Source organism: Rhinolophus ferrumequinum, chromosome 6 (assembly GCF_004115265.2).
Source record: "Rhinolophus ferrumequinum isolate MPI-CBG mRhiFer1 chromosome 6, mRhiFer1_v1.p, whole genome shotgun sequence".
NCBI lineage: Eukaryota > Metazoa > Chordata > Mammalia > Chiroptera > Rhinolophidae > Rhinolophus > Rhinolophus ferrumequinum.
Window position 1 is genome coordinate 32303852 of NC_046289.1, and position 25637 is coordinate 32329488.

Here is a 25637-nt window from a genome sequence, read left to right on the forward strand (position 1 = left end):
TGAGTATTTCCAAATGTTGTGTGGAACCTTTGAAAGCTATAGATCGACTAATCCATATTCCCGACCCCCTTCCACACTGTCCCCACCCCAGCAAGCTCTAACACTCGAATATCAGTTGAAATTTTGGAAATCACTTGAGGACCCACATATATAAATAGACACATTGTGAAGTAATTTCTTACTGTGTAAATTACTGTACTTAATGTTATTATGATTGGTAATGTAGTAGGGTCCAAACAACTCACGATCTCTTGTACGTGCTTCAGGGTTTGTTTATAGCTTGTCACCTAAGAGGCCCTGTGTCCAGAAAAATCCACTGACTTCTAGATTACCCTGAAACAGAATGCGTTCTGTGAAACTGGGATTCAGTCTATGGTAATTGGTTACTAAATAGGATGTTTGGCTGGTGTACACTATTCTGAAGAAGTTTTCATATGTTAATTGGTAGGAAGTGAATGAAGCATGAAAGTCAGTCAGGATGGTTTGTAATCTACAAACTACATCCAAGTAACACTAGTATATCTGTCACACTGACAGTATTCGATATTATAAAACACAGGGATCCACGGTAACCACAGGCACCAAAATGTTTCCTATGGTACCAAAACATATGTCAACCTAATGACATATTACTTCCCTAATAACAAGGAGGAAAGCACATAAGATAGAGGTGGTCTACAAGATTACTTAATTTAGATGTCTACATCGTGTTAGGACTGCACCTAACCATGTTGACAAGACACCCATTCATACCAAAAAAATGACAAAAGCTACTACTGTGTCCTGGCTATGGATTCGAAACACAAATCGTTCATGATTCACTTGAAGTGAATTCATGAGAAGCTGCCCTTTAGGAATCGGGAAAGAATAGGCCAAATATTTAAGGGAGCTGGAAAGATCCGAGTGTGTTATCTGAGGGTGACAAGGATGAAAATTTCCTTGGTCGTCAAGTACATTGAGACCCATTCCTCTGAGGATGGTAGTGAGGGTTTCTCCAGTTTTACTGAACTTGAGTAAGAGGCAGTGGCTTTGACCTGCAGCTTGATAGATTCAGTTAATTTAAAAGGAAGAGTTATTAGGGTAAATGAATGAAATGAATAGGGTAAAACCTCTACAGCAAAGTTTATGCCTAATATTGACACTTAAGATTTAGCATTCATTCTCTGTCTCTTTTGAAAAGTTTGGTTAAAAACCTATTTATTATTGAAAATTCTTAAGGCTCTTATTTACCATCTTGAAGTATTGTGGATGTCATATGAAATTCATTTTAGTTGAGGACAGAAGCATTTAGGACTCAGAGTGCAAGCTTATCCCATATGAGCACAGTGGAGGCTTAAGGAGAGAGAGAACATAGCTGTTTTTCTCCTTATAACTCTTACTTTGACACGTATAAAGTGTCCCATTATTAATATGTATCAACATGTTCACCGAATTTCTTGCAGGCATACCGGCTGAAAATTTGCACACTTTCTAGCAAATGAATCATTGCATTTTACAAACATCATTCACAATTTTTAAGAGGTTTACACTTGGTATACATTAAGGAAATTATTGACTTATTGTTTTTCCTCTTAATTTCATTATTTGAAAAAAAGTTATACAGCATATACTTTAAGGAATTAATTTTTTTCTTTTTGCCTCTGGTTTATGGCATCTGCAAAACAGATATAAAATAGAAATCTTTAATATAATTGGGAAAACAACTTTTTGCCTATTTAAATCACTCAAAACTCACAAATTTGAAATTTGGAAGCAAAACCTCTGGATTTTTTTTTCCTTGAAAAATAATATTGTTTTAAAAGTTTTAAACTAAGCCAGTACAATATTTATGAATGTATGTTCATGATGCTTAGGATATATCCTTTTAGGATGTAGGGACGGTCAGAGTTCAACATAGAAAATTATCTTGACTCTTCACACAGGGTGCTAACTTCAGTGTAGTGCACTGGTATAACTGAGATGCTTGGATGTCATTCATTCATTCAGTCAGTCAGTCATTTATTCACTAGACATTGCTGGGTGTCTTTTGTGTTGTGGGCTTATTCCCAGGCATTGGGGACATAAGAGTAAATGAGACATCTACACCATCCATGAAGTGGTCTTGCTAATAAGACAAATGTCCATTGGATACTCTACAAAATTTTTACAACATTATTGATTATATTCCCCAAATTTTCTGACCACTGCAGTGTACACCTGAGGCTGAATAATAATGAATGTCAACCATAATTTAATATATATATATAATCATAGGATGTGGAGTACAGCATAGGGAATAGAGTCAATGGAAGTGTAGCTGCTATATACGATGTCAGAGAGGTAGTAGATTGGGCGAAGGGGGTTATCACTTTGCAAGGGGTGTAAATGTCTATTACATTGTTTTGTGCACCTGAAACTAAAAAAATAAAAAATAAACGAGGCAGAAAGAACCTTGCTTTCCTGAAGCGTACATTCTAGGGGGAAACAAGCAGTGGATAAATAAACAAGATAATAACTATAGAGGAAATGAGCAGGTTTTGAAAGGGAGCCCACTTTGATCTGCAAGGTCTGGCCTCACCAAGTGGGTACCATGTGAGCCGGGCAGTTTTTTTTTTTTTTTTTTTTTTTTTTAATTCATCAGCTTTAGTAGTCAAACAAAACATAAAAAATGTATGGTGGAAATAGAAACATTTTTGGTATTTGATATACATCTACCGTGAAAGCTTTAATCATGGAAGCAACAGTTAACATAGAGTAGTTAGGGGAACTGTGCTAGATGTGTTACATGCATTCTCTCAGGGATCAGTGAACTCTTTCTGTAAAGGGGTGTGATAGTAAATACGTTCTCCAGCTTAGTGGGTGACACAATCTTTGTCCTAACTACTCTGCCCGTACAGAACAAAAGCAACCATAATTGAATAAGTGTGAGCTGGGTAGTTTGGAATGTCAATTCTGCCCCTTAGCCAAGTGACGTTAGGCAAGTTACTTCACTGAGTTTCAATTTTCTTGTCTATAAAATGACAATACTTAATACCTGGAAATAATGTGAGGCTCTAGGAAGATAGCAAAGGTAACACAGGGCTTGACACATATTTAATACTTAGCTAATTACCTTTTTAATTAATAAACTGTAAATATCACTGTAAAAGGATCAGGAAGCAGTTTTGTTCATTATGGTGCATTCTGCTTAGGCCACACAGAGCATTATTTTCCTCTTATTGGCAAGTACTTTCACATTCTGAGTCTTGATTTACTAGTTTGTGTTTAAACAGCTGGAGAGACTCTAAAGGAAGGCTTGGTCTCCACTAGCAAGAGTGCTTGTCAGTTGGTTTTCCAGATAGGGGATGCCTGAGTGCCAGTTACGACGTTTCTACCTCTCCCGGAGTTTATATGCTATCTCTTTCAGGAACCAGATTCTAGCCCAAGTAGAAACTTTTTGGACTCTGAAAAACTGAATTTTAGGCAACTTTCCATTTCCCCCCCCCTCCTTTTCCCAAATGTTAGGTCAAAGCATGAAGAAGAACAGAAGGATTTGCAGAAGGGAAACAGATGTTTATGTCCATTTCATAATCATAGGGCTGGATGGATATGGAAGAATAATAGCATCCAAGACAGAGATGCACCAAAACCACTCAAGCATTCCAGGCTCTTTCCTGTTTTTTTAAGACACCTTTGCTTCTTCCCATGAGAGTAGGTGTTTTCTAACTTCTCTCTGAATGTCTTACTGTCATGCTGATCATTGTTTTGCAGACAGCAGGCTCAGCCCACAGCGATTCACACTTAGGAAGCTTTGCCAGTCCTGCCTGAGGCTGTTCTAGCAGTTGGTGCTTGGCTGCACCCAAGTGTGCCTAGGTAGTCCCCTTTCTGCTGTTTTACAATTCCCACTTATCTCTGTTCTGAGTCTTCCAGGCTTCTCTCCCCACCTCACAGAAGCCCCCTCCCAACACTTTCTGATCCTCAGACTTGTGTATTCTTTCCTCCAGGGTCTCTCTATGTCCCAGCGATGGGTACAGATCTTTTTGGCAAACACTCTGTTTTCCTCATTTAGGAATTTGCTAGCTGCTTTTGAGCAACTCGGAAGGCCTCTTCTGGTTTTACACAATTTTTCTCGTTAGGTCAAGAAATTACATATATATATATATATATATATATATATATATATATATATATATATATATATAAATTGCTTTTTACTGATTGATGGTTGATTATAGGTTTGTTCTTCTTAACTTGGTTTTAGGGACTTTTATAGCCTAAAGAAGGGTTTTATGAACTTAATAAATTATAGAAGATTGAATTATATGAACTTACGATATCCAAATGGTTTTGAACTATAAAATGGGAGTTCCATAGTTTCCATCCAATAAGAAATGCCTAGGATGCTTGTTGAAATTTATTATTTACAACTCTTCCTCTTAGTGGGTCTGGTATAGCAGCCCTGGCATGGGCTAAAGAATCTGTATTTTTCAATAGGCAGGTTTTTCTGATGACCAGGCGAACATAAGAAATACATGTGTGTCATTTGTAGTTGAATAAACACCTAATTAAATATGATGCTTAGGGCAGTTTATATTGTTTACATGGGTCTATTGTGTTTAATGTAAGAAATTTCAACTTAGTAATTGTGGTAAAGATTACTGTTAAAATCCATTAAAATTTGTTCACTCTTTCTTTGGGCATATACTATGTTTCCCTAAAAATAAGACTGGGTCTTAGATTAATTTTTGCTCCAAAAGACGCATTAGGGCTTACGTTCAGGGGATATCATCCTGAAAAATCATGCTAGGGCTCATTTTCTGGTTAGGTCTTGTTTTTGGGGGAAACACGGTAGCTAACCTCTCTTACAGTTATGTGTGGCCGAGGGTCTAACTTCTCTCCAGCGAAATGTGAACAGAAGTGATGTATGCCACTTGTGGACCTGGCCCACACCACCACTCCTCCACATTCTTTCATCTTCCGCTGTCTAGATACAGAGCACTACACAGCCCTAGGCAATAGCAGAGTCACAAGATGGAAAAAAATAGATCCTTGAATGATCACATGGAACAGAACCATCTCATCAATGTGAATACTTGCTCAGGTCTGTTATATGAGCAAGAAATAGAATTCTAATAGTTTAAATCATTCTATATTTGAGTCTGTTTGTTACAGCATCCTATCCTATCTCGTGTGCTGCCATCATACAAAAACCTAGAAAAAAATGTTAGCTTAGCTGTTAACTGGTAGGTGGTAAAAAAAAAAAAAGAAAATCCAGAACAGGCCAGAAAGATGAAGATCTGTGTTGTACTATGGCAAAATATTTTGCAAAACTATTATTTATGAAACCTGAAAGGTAAACCTAGTTCCTACAGAGTCTGCAGCACTCACAGAAAAGATTGGGAAATGCCAGAATGTTAGTGTATGCTAATTGTTATTGTGTTTAGCTAGGTGCTACAAGAAAGAAAAGAGCTGAGTTCATTGTTTTCTAAGCTGAGATTGATAGAACACAGATATTAATGGCCTTATAGAGTTGGAAAATTCCAAAAATAGGTGATACAATTAAAAAAAGGATTTGAACAGCAAATGCTATTTCTCCATTTAAACAGGAGAATCAGCTGTGTCAAGGACAAGATCCAGCATATTGCCCTCCCATCTAAGCGTACTGCTTCATATGGCCTCCAGGTAGCTATTGTTAATTTGAGAGCAAAAGGCATTGGGTAGAGGAAGCAGACAAATGAAGCATGTTTAAGAAATATGTCTAGGAAAGACATACTTCACTCTTGGATATGGTTGTTGATACACGGAACTTAGCAGGAGCCTGGTAAGTTTTAGAGATAGTTGTATTTCCAAAGAAACTCCAAGGTTGGACTATGTATACTTATGACTGTAAAAAAAACACTTGAGCCCCCCAAATTGCACAGACAAGTAGCAGGCTCTGAAAGTTATGCTGCTCCCAAGACAGACATGCTCTCAGGCCCAATTCAGATGTGTGTCCTGGAGGATAATGGATGAGAAAGAAAAGCCTGTGGGAGAGCCTTGCCAGGGAAAGTCAGGAATAATGGCTGAAGGAATTCCTCCCAGAGAACAGCATTAGGATCAACTTAAGAAAGTCCCTCCATTGTCAGGGCCAGGGGTTCTTCCCAGTGTTTGCCATCAGGAGTCTATTTTTGCTGTGTGTCTCCCATTCTTCCCTTTTCTGTAAGGGGGTTTGAAAATTTGGGTTATCCCGTCTCTGTTCTACCATTGTCATAGGGTGGATCATTCGTCTCTGTTGGACGACAAGGAGCCCCATCTCTGTCACACGGAAAGGACTGTACATCACCTGTAGATGCTGGACTTGGACCTGGTTCAGAAACAGAATGGGACTCTGGATGGCTCCTCTTAGGAAAAGGGTGAGTTTGTTTTACAAGTGGGAGAAAGTGTGCGAGGGTATTTGGTGGCTGGACAGTCTGATGCAGGCAGAGATGGCTAGTGTCCATTAAAATCCATTCTTCCCTCTTTTGATCACATAGGTGAGCTTTATTTTCCAGCCTCTCTCAGAGTGAGGTGTGGCCTGTGACTAAGTTATCTCCCAGGGAGTGTGACTGGAAATGGTGCCTATCCCTTCCCATCCTGGCCTGTAAAGCTTTCCATTCAGGTTTCTCCATGAGCTTTCTCGTTAAGCTGCTTGGATGCAGATAACTGTGAGATCCTAGGGGATAGCAGGGTCACAAGATGGAGCCAGGTCCCTAAATGACCATGTGGAGGAAAGCAACCCCACGGCCTTGAATACCTGCCCAGGACCATCACATAAGCAAGGAACACCCTGCCATGGTGTTAAATTCCATACATGTTTGGGTCTATTTGTTACAGCAGGTTAGTGAACCTTACATTGGCCTTTCGATTGAGGTTGTTAGCGAAAAACCTGTATGCTGCTTATGTTGTTTGTTTACTGTTTCATGGCCTCCACTTACTCCATTATAAGGTATTTAACCTTGGGCAAATTTGTTAATATCTTTGTGCCTTGATTTCCTCATTAGATGCTATTAGGAAAATAATAGCATCTCAGGATCATGGTGAGGAGGCAATGAATCCATGCATGAAAATGCTTCAAATATGCCTGAAGGACTATGGGAGTATATAGCTATTGTTATTGTTGTTAATATATGCTCTTGTGGCATTTGAGTTTCCTAATTAATACGACCACATCCTGAGATTGGGAATGAAGAACACCATACATTAAAGCTGTGTTGTGAACCAAGACAAAACACTGAGTGAATACACATGAATCAGCTCTTTTTGTTTCGTGAAAATTGGGCGCGTCCAAAATGCTTGTGGACTTCAGAGTATTCAAGAATGATGCCAGGCCTGTCCGTGACTCACAGTCGGTCCCTATTGAGGTCAGGATGGGATTTATCCTGGTTGCATTACACCACGAAGATGAACTTTTTTGGATTCCACTAACTAACCCAAGGGGTGGCGTGGATTTTGTTTGTGGGAAAGTAAATTTCCTGCCTTATCAGAACCTGAGTCCTGATGCAGAAGGTGAGGCCTCCATACATCCCTGCAATCTTGCCTCAGGATGGATGAGGGAGACCGATTTGTTGAGTTTTCTTCCCTGTTCTTTCCTGAGAGGCCTTATGTTTGTTGCCCACCTCCCTGCTTCCTTTGCAGAACAGGCCCGCTATACCTAAAAACATAGCTATCCAATGTACTGAGCCATCTCTGAGAAAAATCTGCTCTGTGCCCCACAAGAAGAGAGAGAGAGATGGCAGAATTTGAAAAAGCTAGCCCAGAAACAAAATCCTGTTTACCTGAATCCCAACCCCAAGGGGGCAGTTAAGTAGTAAAACTGATGAAACCCTTCCTGTCCTGGACAGTGAAGGGAGCCAGGCCGTGTGGAGCTAAGTCTTGGTTACTGGGAGTCTGTCCATCGAAGCCTGAATTGGTGGTAGTTCTTGGTTTGTCACCGGCTAAAGCTGTGATGTAGGAGGGTTATGTACTACAGATGCAGTTTCTAAATCTGGGAGCATGGCTTTTCTTGAGTCACTCTGGTCACAGATACTCAATTTTCTTTTTTCGTTTTTTATTCTTTTTTCTTACTCCTAAGAGAAGTAGCTCCCAACTTAGCATCTCTGCAGTATGCTTTTGCTTTCTGAGTATAATTTCTATGCCTGGAGCTTCTGAACGTGCTGAGTCTCTTAAGCATTGAAGTGTAGACTGTGGAAGGAACTAGCCATGTAATTCCTATCACTGCACCTTTGTTGTAGCTTCCAAGAGTCCAGAAAAAGCATCAGACACACATCACACTGCCTCAAAAAGAGATACTGGATGTTTGGATACCTACAAGTTTTTGGGGTTTTGAGCATCATTGCATTTAGAAGGAACAGAATGAGTTATTCCACTGGCCCATTCTTATCTCCTCTTTCACAAACTTCTTTTACATTTTTGTCTAAAGTTAAAAGCCTGGTGATGTATTTCACAGTCCCATGAGAGTTTTAGGTTCCCTTTTGGCTTACAAAAAGTGAATCTCATCCATTCTCCAGACACTCTCAGGTATCTTCAGAAAGAACAAAAGAGAAACTACTGAGTAAATATTCCCAAATGGACAGAACTGTGTCACAACACTTTATAGGACTGGAGCTTTGTTTTTATTCACTTTTTATTCTTTTATGTTATTCCCCCCCCACCCCCGTGGATTGAACATAGTTTCCCCCTCTGCTCTGGCCATTAAGGTTGTGATTGAGTCTACCTGGGACTGATCACCATTTAATTAGGTAGAAAAAGTTAGAATTGACATTCAGCTCTCTGTGGAAACAACTTCCTTTTACATATCATTCAACTGATAGAGCAACTAGATTTTCCTCTCCCTTTTCCATGAATTGTGTTAATTTCCTGCATAGGCAGTCTGGGTTTGCAAATTGTGACTTAAAATGAGGTTCCAAACACAGGTGGTTTTTGACAAACTATAGAAGGGATGGGTGATAGAAGAAAGAGCTGCAGACAGAAGCAATTCTGTTGAATAGAAAGATATTCCATGTTCATAGATTGGAAGAACCAACATAGTTAAAATGGCCATATTACTCAAAGCAATCTATAGATTAATGCAATCCCCATCAAAATTACAATGGCATTTTTAAAAGAAATAGAATAAAAAATCATCATATTTTACGGAATCATAAAAGACACCAAATAGCCAAAGCAATCCTGAGAAAACAAAAGAACAAAGTTGGAGGTATCACACTCTCTGACTTGAAATTATACTAGAAAGCAACAGTAATCAAAACAGCATGTTATTGGCAGAAAAACATACACACAGATCAATGTAACAGATTTGAGAACCCAGAAATAAAGCCACATATATTTGGGCAGATAATTTTCGACAAAGGAGCCAAAAACATACAACAGAGAAAAGAAAGTGTCTTCAACAAATGGTGCTGGGAAAATTGGAAAGCCACATGCAAAATAATGAAATTAGACTGCTGTTTGTCACCATGTAAAACAGTTAACTCAAAAATGGATCAAAGACCTAAATATAAGACTGGAAACTAAACTTATGGACATTGGTCTTGGAGAGGATTTTATGTGTTTGCCCTCAATGGCAAGGGAAGTACAAGCAAAAATAAACAAATGGGAATAAATCAAATTAAAAAGCTTCTTCACAGCAAAAGAAACCATCAATAAAAAAAGGCAACAATCCAATGGGAGAAGATATTTGCAAATAGCGCCTCTGATAATGGGTTTATATCCAAAATATATAAAGAACTGTGCAATTCAACAACAAAAAACCCAAACAATTCAATTTAGAAAATGGACAGAATACCTGAGCAGACACTTCTCTCAAGAAGACATACAAACGGCCAACAGACATATGAAAAGATGCTCAACTTCACTAGCTATTAGGGAAATGCAAACCAAAACCACAATGAAATACCATCTCACACCTGTTAGAATGGCTACTACCAATAAGACAAGTAATAACAAGTATTAGAGAGGTTGTGGAGAAAAAGGAACGCTTATGCACTGCTGGTGGGAATATAAATTGGTACAGCCACTATGGAAAACAGTATGGAGTTTCCTCAAAAAATTGAAAATAGAGTTACCGTATGACCCAGTAATCCCTCTTCTGGGTATCTACCCCAAAAATTTGAAAATATTGATTCAAAAAGGTATGTGTCCCCCTGTGTTCATTGCAGCATTATTCATGATGACAAAAACATGGAAACAACTGAAGTGTCCTTCAATAGGTGATTGGATAAAGAAGATGTGGTACATATATATACAAGGTAATATTACTCGACCATAGAAAAGATGAAATGCTGCCATTTGCGACAACATGGATGGATCTTGAGAACATCATGCTAAGTGAAACAAGTCAGATAGAAAAAGTCAAGAACGATATGATTTCACTCATGTAGGATATAAAACTGAAAGCAACAAATGAACAAACAAGACAAACAAACATACAACTCATACACACAGACAACAGTATGGTGGCTATCAGAGGGAAAAGGGAATGGAGGGGACGTAGAAAAGGGTAAATGAGGTCAAATATATGGTGACAGAAGGAGACTTGACTTTGGGTGGTGAACACACAATGCAATGTGCAGATGATGTATTATGGAATTGTACACTTGAAACCTACATAATTTTATTAGCCAGTGTCACCCCAATAAATTTAATGAAATTAAAAAAAATCAGTTCCGATTCAGAGGATGATGGAAGTAGTCATGAGGTACATCATGTATAGGTTTCACCTTGAATGGGCTTATTTTATACGCCTATGAATATAAACATACAAACCACAGACATAATCTAACTCAACATACCATCTAACTAAATCCAAAATGTGTTATCCTATGTCATATGTCATGTGAAACATTAATTGATAGTACTTTTTCAGTGAGGGGTCTGCTACAAACCTCAAAGCTAAAGAATAGGATATAGGATGGGAGAAGAAATATGGCTGTTCCATGGTAAGCTGTTAAAGCTCTAAAGGGTGTTAGGATATCTTGAGTCATCTGGAAGGGAGTCGGAAGCAGGGCCCAGAGATATTTCTTAGATACAGTTGTAAAAAGCATGAGTGACCTTTTCTACCTTCATTCTACTGTCCCCAATTTTTAGTCCTAGACCTTAGTTGAACTTGGGGCTACTCTGGAACATGCTGTTTATATAATAAGTGTTTGAGTGTGCCACCCAAAATTTAGGCAGTCTTTTGGATATAATACAAATGGAAGTATTTGAATATATCCCATTTATTTCCAAATGAAATTATACATTTAGAGTTACATTGTTTGAAAGATGCGCTATTGGCCTCTTAGATCAAGAAAATGCAATGATATAATTACAGTAAAGATAAAATAATTAAGATGTGAACATAATAGTTCAAAAATATAATAAATTTATTAAATATTTTGGTATATTCATTCCTAAAGAGATACCCATTGGATCAGCAATTTGTTCATTTATTCATCAAAGTTTTAATGGACCTGGAATTATCTCAGCACTTGAGGGAATAAGATGATTAAATAATACTAATTCATTTATTCAATTACTATCTATTGAGAGTCTGTTACGTGTTGGGCTCTGTTTTAGAAGTTGGGGATAGAACAGTGAACAAGACAAAGGAAGTTCTTGCTCTCATGGAGTTTACATTCCAGTGTGGCATAAAAATAGTAAGCAAATAAATATAATGCCAGGTTGTGTTAAATGTTATAAAGAAAGACACAACAGGAAACGAGGTTAAAGAGGGACTCTGCGTTTTAGTATTTGTTTGTGTGAATATGTTAAATAATGTGGTCAATTGAAGGTGAAGAGAATCTGGAGCAACAGTGTCAGGCTGGAGGAAGAGCAAATACAAAGTCTTCAAGGGACAAAGGAGTTGAGTGTGTTTGCAGAATATCAAGATGGCTGATGTGGCTAGAGCGGAAATACTGAAGGGGAAAGTTAGGAGATGAGGTTGGAGTGATAACAGGGACCAAGTCATGGAGTGCCTTGTAGACCATGATACATGGTGAGGTCTGAGTGTGAAGGGATTGGAGGACTTGGGGCTGTGGGCAGTCACCCTGCTGCCTGTGTGGAGAACTGACTGTAGGGGACAAGATTAGAAGCAGGGAATCTGGAGGTGATTACAGTAGTTTGGATGAAAAATGATGGTGGCTTGGACAAGAATGAAGGAAAACGAGGTGGGGAGAAGTGAACAGGTTTGAGATATATTTTGAATGTTGAGCTGATTGCTAGGAAAGGATAATAGCTATTGGTTTGGATGGAGAGGGAGGGGTATTGTCAAAAGAAGGAAGAAGTTAAGGAGAATGCCAAAGTTTTTGTTCTGAGCAACTGGGTAGAAGATAGTGGTCATGTACTTCTATGGGGAAGACTAGGGGAGCAGTAGATTGGGGGAATTAAAAAGTTCTCTTTGGATAGGTTAAGTTTGAGATGCCTGTTTAGACATCCAAATAGACAGTTGGATATATGAGTCTGGGTTTCAGGAGATTACTGGGGATAAAGATATACATTTGGGAGTCATCAGTGGTTATTTAGTCATGAGACAAGACACAGTCAAGCAGGGCATGAGCGTAAATAGAGAAGAAAGTCAATGGACTGAGCATTGAGATATGCCAACTTCAGTGGTTGGGAAGAGATGGAGAAAGCAACAGAGGAGATGGAGAGAGATTTGCCAGCGAGGGGAATAAAAACCAGGAGAATACAGTATCTCTAAAACTAAGTAAAGAAAGTGTTTCAAGGAGAGTAATAAACCATGAGAAAAGCCTCCAAGAGACCAAGTAAACGAGGACTGAGAATTGAACACTGAATGTGGCAAGACATGACGACGCTTTCCCTCAGGAGCTCCCAGCACAGTGAAAGTTTATCAATTCATGGTAACTATATTATAAGGACAATACACACACTGTCATACCCAATCCACTTGGATGATACTCTTGGAATTGTATTTTTCCTTATTATAGTCTTTACCTTTTAGTTACCTTTTAATTCCCTTTCATAGCTGTGTGTAAGTGTCAAGACCCTATTCTTACACATGATACGTATTAGCTACTATATACCTCACACTTATCATGTGTAAGGCACTGTTCTAAGAACTGCATGTATTAAAGAATTTTGTTCTCACAAACAGTCCTAATAACTTTGTTGTCTTTTCCCCCCCATTTGTGGTAATTGAGGCACAGAGTGCTTAAGTGACTTGCTCAAGGCCACATGGTAAGGGCAGAGCCAGTATCAGAACCGCTGCCTGGCTTCAGAGCTCACCATCTTGAGCAGTAAGCTGTACTTCCGTCCTTACTATTATACCTCTATCCTCCTGGAGCTGGCAGCTATTATGGAAACATCTTTAAGGGACAGACTCTCTTTGACTTGAACTACAATTTCCTGAAGACTCTTAGTAAACCAGTTGTAGGTTGTCATTTCAGAACGGGCTGATTGGACCCAGGGCCTAGATACGGGATACTTCTCCATGTGGAGAAAAAAAGCATTTTTTTTCCTTCTTTTTCTTTTCTTTTCTTTTCTTTCTTTCTTTCTTTCTTTCTTTTTTTTTTTTACAATTGATTGTAGATTCTCATGTGACTGTGTAAGGACTTATGTTTTATTAGCTCATATATGGGGGGGATGATGGTAAAAGGAACTAGAGTCGTTGTGACGGAGGAGATCTCTCTACTAATGAACGTGTTCACTTCATTACCATCCTAGATGTATGAGGCTCATGTCTTCATTTCCTTTACAATCTAACTGAAAGCACGTGAAAAGATGATGTACTTAAAAAGGTACAAAGTGTAAATTAAAGCAACAATGTTTGGGAATGCCTACTGTGTGACAAGTATTGCTTTGGATATAGTGGCTGTGATTTCTTGACAGCTAAAATCGTAGAGTAGCCAAAATCTTTAAGATGCTTGGATAGATAATAAATATGTACACAATTGAAATATAAAAAAATTTGACCCTAGTGGAATCTCGTAGTGCTTCAGCCTTTGATCTTTAATATGTATTTTTTTTTTAATAGGCTGACTTTATCTCTAAAGATGGTTTTATTCTCTTTATCCCTGACATTACATTGTAATTGGTTCACCCAATAGATAGGGTGAGACACGTAATTTTCAAAAGCACTTGAAACCTCTCCTTTTAGTAGATTTTAGGTTTCATATTTGATCTATTATAAATGTTTTTGAAATTAGGTACCAGCCAGGTTCCCTTTCCTGGAGGAAAGAGGGTGTAGAATAAATAAATTTTGCTAAGATCTTTACAGGTCAAGTAGCCTAGTAATTTTCTTAAGTCGCAGACACCCTAATGTTATAATTTGCTTTTTTTTTTTTTTTTTTTTTTTAAAGGTAAAAGTCTACCTGTTCTTCTCTTTATTCTGTTCTCATAAAAATTTTCTTCTCTGGGCACAGTCATTATATTTTCAGAACAGCTGAAGGGAGCCAACATTCAAATTTGCTCTTAATTTCTACAAATATAGAAAAACCTGCTGGGAAATGGATACTATGATTCTCTCCCTGTCTGCTATGTAATATTATCATAAATCATGTAAATGTAGGAGGAGGAGGGGACTTAGGTGATTGTTTAGCTCTGGAAAAGAAGCTACTTCCTGCAGAAAGAGGATTTCAAAAGGCCACATAACAAAGCCAGCACTCACACAGGTTTCCTGTGGGTCGTTTCCCTTTTGCTGAATCTCACCCGAAGCCAAGGTGACGGAAGAGACATTTTCCTCTTACAAAATCTCAAATCTCAGATAATTTATCGAGCTGATCACTATGTTCAAAAAGTTATAAAATCTAGGCTATTGTGAACTTCTGAAGAATTTTATGAACTTTTAAGAAGTTAATAAGATTTGTTTTGGAAATTAAGAGAAAAAGTAAGAGTCAAAATGGAAAAACTTAGATAAGCTATCACACTGATAAGCTATCACACTACAAACTTTAGAACACTGGAAAACTATATACCTGAAAGAATTAAGTTGTGACTATAGTATCTTAACTGCCATGATTTAAAACATTTTATCCCCAATTTTGTCCTTTTGGGACATACTTGAAAATGTTTCAAATTTGATTTTTAATCTTTATTTTTACTTTTAAAAACCTATAAAAATGTTTCTTTTCCTTCAAAATACAGATTGCCTAATAGATATTTAAAACCTTTTAATACTTCCCCCCCATGCATAACCCCAAGAAAATGAAAGTGCAGTAGTAATAGTACATCACCAATTAATATAGAAAAATGAAGGTTCTAATGTTTATTAATCTTAGCATTTTCATTTATGAATGGCCTGAAATGAATATAGGAAAAGTGGCACGAACTCTTGTTTCGCCTGTTATTGTGGTTAGTGGTGATTTTTTTTTTTTTTTGGTAAAAATTGTGGTATAATTACACTACATTTTAAAATGTTCACAATAAAAAGTTGATAAATATGAGGCAAATGGCCCCAAAACCCAGAGGACATTTCAGGGTATTTCCCCCATGTTATTCACTTGATTTAAGAAGGGAAAAGTGTTACAGTACAAATTGATGTACAAATTGTTCTAATAATTCCAGCAAAGCCCTTGGCTGTATGTTATGCTAAGCTACCTGGCTAGTTCTAGGCCCGTACCCAATAGTGACGTTAGACGCGAGCTAGGCCCCTGTGAAGTTGGGTGTCGCCCCCGTATCACTCACCCGGTCTGCAGGGGTAGGTTTTCCGCCTTTTCTTACCTGCATAGTGGTCAAACACGGTGGGCACATACTCCTCTGGGAAGGCATCATTGGCGTAGCTCATCAGCAGGCAGGTTTTCCCCACAGCACCGTCCCCCACCACCACACACTTCAACATCTTCTTCTCTTCTTCGGTGCCCCCGCAGCTGCAGCTGCTGTCATTTCCCTCCTTGCAGTTCATTCTTGCGGCTCCAGCTGTGGTGACTGAGCTGCTGCTGTTGCTTCTCCTGCTTCTCGCAAAGCCCATGGAGCAGCGGGCAGCCAGCGGCAGGCTTGAGATCACTTTGCCTTACTTTGGGTACCTGGGATCATACAAATTCGTCCTTGGCAGCTGGCATATGCCCTCTTGCTTATCATACTGGTAAGGAAAGTTAACACACACACTGACTTGGGAGAATTATTCAAAGGGACTGTCCCTTTTCCCTATCAGTTTGAGTTAAGAAACCCTCATTTTCACTGAATTCTAGGGATTTCCTGCCAATCTGGAAATTTCAACAGCTTGAGGGTTTCACTCTGCTCTCCCCCTTTCCAGCCTGGCTGAAGACACAGTGGAAGTTTGCTGAATCTTCCCCATTTTCCACTTCACATCTAACATGGAGGAAAGCTGGGCTTTTTAATGGAGTTTTCCCCTTGCTTCCTCCAGCTTGCCGAGTGTCAGGAAATCATGGGTTTCCTGCTGCATTCCATATTAGGATCAGTGGGCTGGGGAAGGCTGCAACAATGGGAGCTCTGTGTGTGTGTGTTTGTACTTCTGGGGAACGCTGCCAGAACATGGAGTGGGAAAACACTAGGGGTCCCAAAGCAGACTCAAGCTGTCAGGCTTCCTGTTTCGCGTCCGCTGCTGGGGGGGCTGTTTGCCTGTGGCTGGCTGGGAAGAGGCTGACGAAAGGATGGAAACTGGGGAGTACTGTCTGCCAGAGAAACGGGAATGGTTTAAGTGAGCAGAGCGAACCACACCAGCCGTTGTAGGATAACATATGACATCATCCCTCACTGAGTCACCAGTTAAAAGTTCTGCAAATTAAAAATGGACAGTTCTTCACATACTTAAATGAAAACCTTAAGCAATTCGTCCCTACAATAAAGAAGAAAACCAACACACAAGGGGATTTATAGATGATGTAATACAGAATTGTACACCTGAAATCTATGTAATTTTACTAACAATTGTCACCCCAATAAATTAAAAAAATATATAGTAATTTGTAATATGAATGATAAATCATGCAAATACAGTATTTTGCAAACTATCAAAAAAAGAAAAAAAGAAAACCTCCCAGAGTTACACTGTTTCAAAGGGGAACATTCTTGTAGATTGTAGGTATAATATGTGTGTTCAGGATTATACATTGCCACAGTTGAGCACAACACTCAAACAAACATGTGTTCCAGGCACAAACATTTTTATGGTTGTAGCACATAAGAAATCAGTCAGATGTGGGATATTTGCATCTTCTTATTAGTGAATAAACACACATGTGCTTGGCTCACCCTTACTCTTGGAAATGCGTGTGGGGGATGGCTTTATTAGTTTGTTTTAGGTCCCCAAATGCTGCTTTCACTTTGACGGTTCCCTTTTTGATTTAGTCCTATCCCCTTGGGTCAGCCTGGCCCTCTTCAATTACAAAGGAGCCACTGGCAGCTAATTTATTTGTCTGTTGGGTCACTCAGAATGAAGCCCCTTTGAAGCTCTGCATTTAATTAATGCACTTGGTCTTAGAAAAGAAGTGGAACTCTGCAAATGATTTTGACAATGGGTCAAGTCCCTTTTTGATGAAGGAGCTCTCTGTTTCTTTGAGATTTTTGAGCAGTGATTTTTAAGAATTCAGATTATCCAATTGATTTGAGGAGGGTTTTTAATTTTTTTTGGAGAGGGTGGGAGAGAAGTCTATTTTGATATGTGACTATTGATAATATACATGTATATATGTATACATATATGTGGCTATATATACATATATATGCTACTGTATAATAAATATAGGCCTAAATTTCTTCTGTTTTGAATTATAGTAACATTTACCACAGTGCTTAGTGTCCCAATATTTCTTTCCTAGAACGGGTTGATGTTTCAGTCAGGTTGTGGTATATCTACTAGGAGGTTATGTTGTTGTAACAACTCCCAAGGCTCAATGATTTAGAATAGCATGTGTATTTCTTAGTCACATTGTATCTGTATTGTGTTTTTTTGTCACCTTCATTCAGAGATCTAGGCTGGTGGAGCAGTCACGTTGAGACCATTGGGGGTTACTGTGGGAGAGGAAGAAATTAATGTGGTGAAGTGGCATTGGCTCTTAAAGCTTCCTTCTGGAGGTGATGCTTCTGCTCTCATTCATTGGCCAAAGCAAGTCATGTACCCATGCTGGGTTCAGCAGGGTCAGAAGTATAATCCTACCATGCTCCGGGAAGGAGAGAACTACATGTTGATGAATAGCCTGAATAGATTAGATATGGCTTAGGTAACCAGAGATCATTTAGTTGAGGTTCAATTAGGAGCGCAAAAATTGAATTGTTTATGATTGGTGCCATTCTGAGGCATTTGAAGACACCTGTGGCTGCATATGATTTATATAACTTTAGTTTCATTTAATCTACCTGAAAATGCCTGAAAAGTAGGCTCAAGTGTGCAAGTGGCAGCCAAACAAATCTGTGCAGGTGAAGAAGTGATTGACAGTGTCAAGAACTCCATCCTGAAGATGAACAAGACCACTCTGAGCACAATGTGTTTGGCAGAACTTTGAGGGAGTCTGCCTTTGACCTTGTCCCTGAGATCAGACAGTAAATGTGGCATGGAGTTCTCAAACATGGCTGCCCAGCCTGGATTCCTATACTATGAATATGCCCCTGCCCACTGAACCCTGGTCTAGGAAAAAATTGAAAAATTGGATCAGGTGAAATTTTGCTACATCCACATCTAACCTAAACCTTGTGCCATCAGACACAGGTGTTCACGTTTATGCAGATTGCTACGTGGACCATAATTTCAGAGACGTTTAGAAAACTTGAGGCAGCCAGTTATGGGTCTTTCACCTCTGGCTCAAAGGATTGGTACGTCTGCTGGATTGGATTGTATGCAGAGGTGGTTTGTGGCTATTGAGAATGTTGGCTATATTTCTCAAAATAAACTTGCTTCTTTATTCTTACTGCCCCCCAAATTGAATATGTATAGGGAAAAATGATTGAGACAGCCTAGAGAAAAATGGCAAAAAAGTTAAAATGTTAATAGCCTACTTATTATATAGCTCACCTTGTCTACGTGAGAACAAATATTTCTAAATATTAAATGATTGACCTGAACCCACAGTAACAGAATCTTAGAAAAAAGTTAAACACAATTCAGTATTGTTCTTCTAGGTCCACGAGTCCATAGAATTGTGACTACTTGTCCAGGTAGAATGATCAAGTATCTACTTTAATTCCAAAGGTTTATAGATAGGAATTTAGAAGTGGTTTGAAGACAATTTGCTAAAATATTCTTTACGAGATGCCTGTACTTTTAGGATCTTGGGCCATTTGAATGGTTGAGTGATGGTTTTATAGCCATTAATTATTTGGTTTACCTCAAGCACCAAGTTTACACAAACTTGCCAGTACATGGTGAAATCTTATTGGGCGGTATTTCCTGCTTTTTCTAAGAGTTCTTAATTCCATGGCTCCTTCTTGTCCTCTGAGCTTTGGCTTCACATGAATTTCCCCAAATGCCAACAGAGCATTTTTCTGCATAAAATTCTGACTCCTCTGATTGCTTCCAGTTTTATTGTGACCTAAAAAAGAGCCCAGACTTTCCTCCCCTATTTTTTTTTCTTTTGTGCTTGAAACTCAGTTATACAGGGAAATAATGCTGTTGGATCAAATACTCTCATTCTGGATTAGCCTCTATGTAGGAGATCGAGTTTTAGGAATGTGGGATGGGCTGTGCTTACTATGAGTCCGGATACCCAGCTCTGTCACAAGTCACCCTCATTTCAGAGGAACCCCTCTGTGGTGCCTGTATGGAAGTCAGGCCTTTCATGGCGGTGGATATGGTGTGAGGCAGGAGGAGCTGCTAGCGTAGAAGTTGTGGCCTGAATCTCCCACTGGGCCGAAACCTCAGGATCAGTTGGGGCACTGCTCAGACTGAACAGGCAGTCCTAGGACTAGTGTGGATAGGAACTGCCCCTCCCCAGGGGACAGTGAGTCATTGTCATCAGGGGCACTCATCCCTGAGCCTTTCCTTAACCTCAGAAATAATTCTACAGTTGATGCTGGTGTAACATAGCTCCTCTCACAGTTACGTTAGAAAAATAAAATGAGCATTTTGAGAAGTAGAGGGTTTTTCTATGAGGCAGTAGGGTAAGCCATCAAATTCAAGATGGTAGACTCTGCTCAAATGCTACCATTCTCCCCTTCAATGCCAGGGTAAATGTCATCATGACACATGTTCTAGCTGAATCTGGACATGGCTGACAAAGGCCTCTCAACCCAGCGCTCCAGGCGTCTACCACAATCTGATGGGCATGTCAAGTAAATCCTTTTCCAACCCTGCTCAGCCTTCACCAGACAGAGCAAGTAACTCTTCCTGTAATCAAGGAGGAAGGAGAAACAGTCGGTGGGCCATCTAACATTTAATGAACAACATGTTGTTATATGTTAGGCACTGTGCCGGAAAATTTTGCACACTTACTACATTTAATCCTTTCAGTAATTAGAGTGGTCGGTGTCATGGTTTCCGTTGTTCTTATAGAAACAGTCTCAGGCTCCAAGTCTCAGAGCTGGTAGTGTAAGTGATGGAGCAGGGATTCAAGTCCAGCTCTGAATGTGAAGGCCAGATTGCATTTGCTCTTCAAGATTTCATAGAACCATTGTTAATAATCAATTGTTTATATGATTTTAAATGTATCGTATGGGTTTGAGGAAATGGCTGGAAGAACAAAAGCCCTAAAGTGAGGGAATCCCTGAAATGTTTGAGCTCCAGTGTGCCTGAAACAGAGTGAGTGAGGGATAAAGCGATGGAGGGAGCAGAGGAACAAGCTGTGAGGCCTTTAAAATCTCTGGCCACGTGTGATGGGAGCCCCTGAGGGGTTGGTTGGAGCAGAGGAGTCATATGATTGGGTGTATTTTAGAAGGATCATTCTGGCTTCTGTGAAGATCACACATTGGGAGTGAGGCGAGGATGAAAGCTAACTCAGTTGTAATAATCCAAGTGAAAGATTTGGTGTCTTGGACCAAAGAGAGAGAGAGAGAGAGAGAGAGAGTGGAGAGAAGAGGTCATATTTTGGGTATACCAATGATCTGAAGGATTGGATGTCGGTTATGAGAATAAGAGGAGTCATGGATGAACCTTAAAGATTTTGTCCTGAGCAACTAGAAAGATGGAACTTCCATTAACTGAGACTGTGAATGGAGATTTGGAAGGCGGGAAGATTAAGACTTCAGTTTTGGGGCCAGAATGCCTATCAGGCAAACAGGGACACATATAGTTCTGGACCTCAGGGGAGAGCTAGGGCTGGAGATGTAGATTTGCTTCCCCAGAGACAGAAGAAACCTTTTGAGGTAAGAGGATTCAAAGGAGACTGAGGAAGAGCAAGAAGAGTGCTTCAAAGAGGAACCTAAGAGAGTGTGGTGTCCAGGAGGCCAGGTGAGGAAGGTCTTTCCTGGAGGAGGCGGTGGTGAACGCTGCCGAGTGCTTGACGTTCAAGTAAGAGGACGACTGATAACTGACTGTGGCATTTTTCATTGTGTAGGTCACCGGTGATCTTGACAAGGGTGATTTTGGTGGAATTGATGGGGACAAAAACCTGACTGGAGAGGTTTAAGAGAGGGATCAGAAAAATTGGAGATTTTTTTAAACCCCAGGAATAACAGCAGTTTTTCTGGTGATGGGAATGATCTAACAAAAAGAAAAAATTGATGCAGGAGACAGAGGGAGAATTGTTGGTGAGAGGAAAGGTGTTCACAAGTTTTTGCAATGAGGGAAGAGATAAAAATATTTCTTCATGATGATCTGATAATAACAGCTTTGTGTCATGGAAATATGTTTTCAAGTGGTTTGCTCAAGTGGTGTATTTTAGTGATATCAGAATCTCAAATAGCCTGATCCATTATTGGAAAGCTGGTATATTAAGGTTTTTAATGTTAAGGGTAAAATAACAGGATTTGTTAACAGAAACTGACCTATAGTGAAAAAAGTCTTCGTTGCTGAGAGTTTGATTTTTTTCCCCAGTACATGATGATGCTCTCCATTGGTCTTGGAAACAATGATTATGTATTATTGGGGTATATTTGAAAACCATATCTAAATATTATAGAAGAACTTGAAGAAATGTTGTCAGAATTGGGTGCTGTCAGAGTGTATTGGGAATTGGTTCAAATCGCTAACCTTCCTGCTTTTATGTGTGAGGTGTTCCTTGACTTAGCATCTGACAGAGCTTTGAAAGTGATCTTCATGGAAAAATCATCCTATAATATTTGAATCTTTTGCTTAATTCAGTTATGAGATCTCTGACAGTTCCATCCTAGATTACCATTCCAGATGTCCACAATTGTGACTCAGGATTTGAAGTTTATTAGCAATAAAATATGAGAAAATGAACCATCTGTATATGGATGAAAATTGTGCTAACTTGACACAGAGCTGGATGCGTTGTAAAAAAATTACAAACAATATTCTATTCACTTATACATAACCATTATAATGTCTATTTTTAAATTATATTTTTATTATTTAATATTGAGATGAGCGTTTGCATATGTTTTTTGTTTTTTTAACTAAAATTCATAGCACTGTGTCAAGTGATTACCCATCATGTGGTCAGAAGTTGGGGAAACACTAGGATAGGTAATACAGGGACATATAGCCTTTAGAAAAATGTTTGGGCTGTATTCAAGGGCAGTGGGAAGCCACTGGATCACATTAAACAGGGAATAACATGTTTTTTTTTTTTTTTTAATCAATGTTTTTAATAAAGATCCTCTGGTTCCTGTACTGGGTAGAGAGGTGCAAATGTGGAATTAGGGAGATCAATAAAAGAATGGTCTACTTGAGAGATATGGGTTACTTGGACTGGAGTGATGGCAAGGGAGACAGCAATATTTAACATTTATTGAGTACTTATTATAGCAATTCTTATGAAATAGGAACCATTGTTGATCCCAGTTTTACAGATTGGGAAATTGAGGCACGGTGAGGCAAAGTAACTTGTCCAAGGTCACCCAACTTTGAGACTGGAGCTTGGATTTCAATCCAAGTAATCTGATTCCGTAAATCATGACCTTAACCACTACACTAACTTGCCTCTTTTAGATGGAGATGAGAAAGGTAAAGATACATTTAGAGATTAGGATCAGAGGATTTGATAACTGATTGGCTGTGGGTGGTGCGGAAGGTAGAAGATGGAAAGGTGACTCCCATATTTCTCCCTGAATCAACTAGAAGGATTCAATATTTATTGAAACAGAAAGACAGGAGGATACACAGATTTGGAAGGGAAAATCAAGAGTGCGGTTTGGCAGGTTCAGGTTAAGATGCCTGTGAGACATCAAAGTGAAGATATACCATAGGCTGTGGCCCATGTGGAACTGCAGCTCGGGAGAGCGGTCTGGGCTAGAGATACCCATCTGGGAACTGGCAGTTTATTGGAAATTATGGTTGTGCTTTGAGTTGGCCCATAAGCAATGCAGTACCTGATAAACAATGGGGCTCAGTAATGCCGAAGGAATGAATTTGTAGAGGACCCATGGATCTTTGGATTTGGAGTGCATCATATGAGGTTGGACAATTAAGTTTGCAAACCTATCCTAGAAAAAGTGCTACATACTTCATTGCTGAATATCACTAAAGTCACCTTCGAAGTACTCCCCTTGGGAAGCTGTGCACCAACGCCAGTGCCTAGTCCACCCTTCACAGCAATTTTGGAACTCTTTCTGGGATGTCCATCAGAGCTATTGTTGTATTACCATTGGTGTCCTGAACATCATCAAAATGTCTTCCTTTCAATATTTCCTTTATCTTCGGGTAAAGATAGAAGTCATTGGGGGCCAGGTCAGGTGAGTAGGGAGGGTGTTCCAATACGTTATTTGTTTACTGGCTAAAAACTCCCTCACAGACAGTGCCGTGTGAGCTGGTGCATTGTCGTGATGCAAGAGCCATGAATTGTTGGCGAAAAGTTCAGGCTATCTAACTTTTTCATTCAGCCTTAACAGCACTACCAAATAGTAAACATGGTTAACTATTTGTCCAGTTGATACCAATTCATAATGAATAAACCCTCTGATATAAAAAAAAGGTTAGCAACATCATTGTAACAAGTTTGCGCACTTAATTGTCAGATCTTATAGTACAGACTCCTGATATTCAAAGTTTAGCTTTCTGGTTGTTAGGTGGTTAATGTCCACTCAAACATTCTCACTCCTCAAATACTTCTGATGAAACTACAGTGAAAGAAAAGCGCTCTGAAAAATATTCATTTCAAGCACATATATGTATGCTTAAAACTATCTGTTTAATGAATAGTTCTAATGATCCGTATTCTTAGTTTGCTAAGACATAAACATCATTTTTTTAAGTTTTAGAACTCACCAACATTATCAGCCCAGACAGTATTGAAAACAATGATAACTTCTCTTATCTTTTATGTACTAATAACCTCATGTTTTAAAAGGTTACATTTAAACATTTTTAATTTAAAATAACTTCAAAGACTTACAAGAATAGTACAAAGAACTCCTATATTCTCAATTATTAATATTTTGTCATATTTGCTTTCTTATACTTTCTCTCTTTGTATATACATAGTATTTCCTGAACCTGTGCTGCAGATATCATATTCTATTACTTCTAAATACCTAAGCATGTATTTCCTAAGAATGAGCTCATTCTCGCCTATAGCCACAGTGCAATAATTATTAAATTCAGGAAATATAACATCTTGATAATTTGCAGTCCATATTCAAATTTCTTCATAACAATTTCCCCCTCAATAGAGGATCTAACCGAAGATTGTGCATTTCATTTAGTCATCATGTCTCTTTAAGTCTCCTTTAAGTTAGACAGTTTCTCAGCCTTAATTTGTCTTTGAAGATATAATTTTTTGAAGACTATAGGCTAACGTTTTGTAAAATGCTCCTCACTTTAGGTTTATCTGATGATTGTTTCCTCGGGGTCAGATTATGCATTTTTGGTAGGAATGCTGATCAAAGTTAAGGATGTGTTGTTTTCAGAGTACCTTGTCAGGGGGGCACGTGATGCCAGTTTACCTGATTATTGGTGATGTTACCTTTGGTCACGTGGTTAAACTAGTACTTGCCAGGCTTAGTGATAATCAAGTTATAATTTGTCCCTTTATAACATTAAGCAATCTGAAAGAGTTAAATTTTCAGGTAAAACTTTCTTTCCCCCTAAAAGCTCCATCTACAACTCAGAACCTGGTTGGCTAATTTCCAGATCCCTGAGGAAGATGCATTAGGAATTCAGGAGCCCGCTAACAGAATGGGGACCACTGTTAATTGGTTCAGCTTCTAATATGCATTTGTTTATTTCTCTCTGTCACACCATTGGGCTAATTGGAAGGATGGTACGAGATCATATTCATGGTGTGGTTCCAGCCCATTCTGGTAGACAGAAGAAAACATCTGGTTTCTGTACCACGCCTGCTTTCCCTCACAACCCAATTCTAAAGAGAGTTTGCCGGATTATAATTCAGTATGCATCCAGATTTTACATAAATTACCATTGCCTTATTTCCCCACTTTACATGGATTCTAATATTCTTAATGTGCTGGAATTAGGTGTTGGCTGTTTTCCTTGTCTCTTAATCCCTACCTTTATCAATCCTAGAATGCCAAAACAGGCCTTAAAGCATCAAGAATCTACTCATATAAATATGAAGAAATGTATAACTAAGCTTGTTTTCATTTTATTCTTGAATTAAACGGTTATTTTCTCAGGCCAGTTATCAGTTTTAACACAAATTCTGTAACAAACATAAAAACATAAAAAGAAACATACTTGTGTAAGGCTTTTTGCA

The 25637-nt window shown here is 38.9% G+C and overlaps 1 protein-coding gene across 1 annotated transcript in view; it reads right to left on the minus strand.

Annotated features, from left to right (window-relative positions):
• The window catches only part of RHOJ (ras homolog family member J), a 77123-nt gene extending 60828 nt beyond the window's left edge, over positions 1-16295 (minus strand). Inside the window, exon 1 of the mRNA XM_033109277.1 lies at positions 15634-16295. Within this exon, the coding sequence (XP_032965168.1) occupies positions 15634-15880 (247 nt within the window). The 5' untranslated portion in view covers positions 15881-16295. The remainder of the gene's footprint in view (positions 1-15633) is intronic.
• Between the last annotated feature and the right edge of the window lie 9342 nt (positions 16296-25637).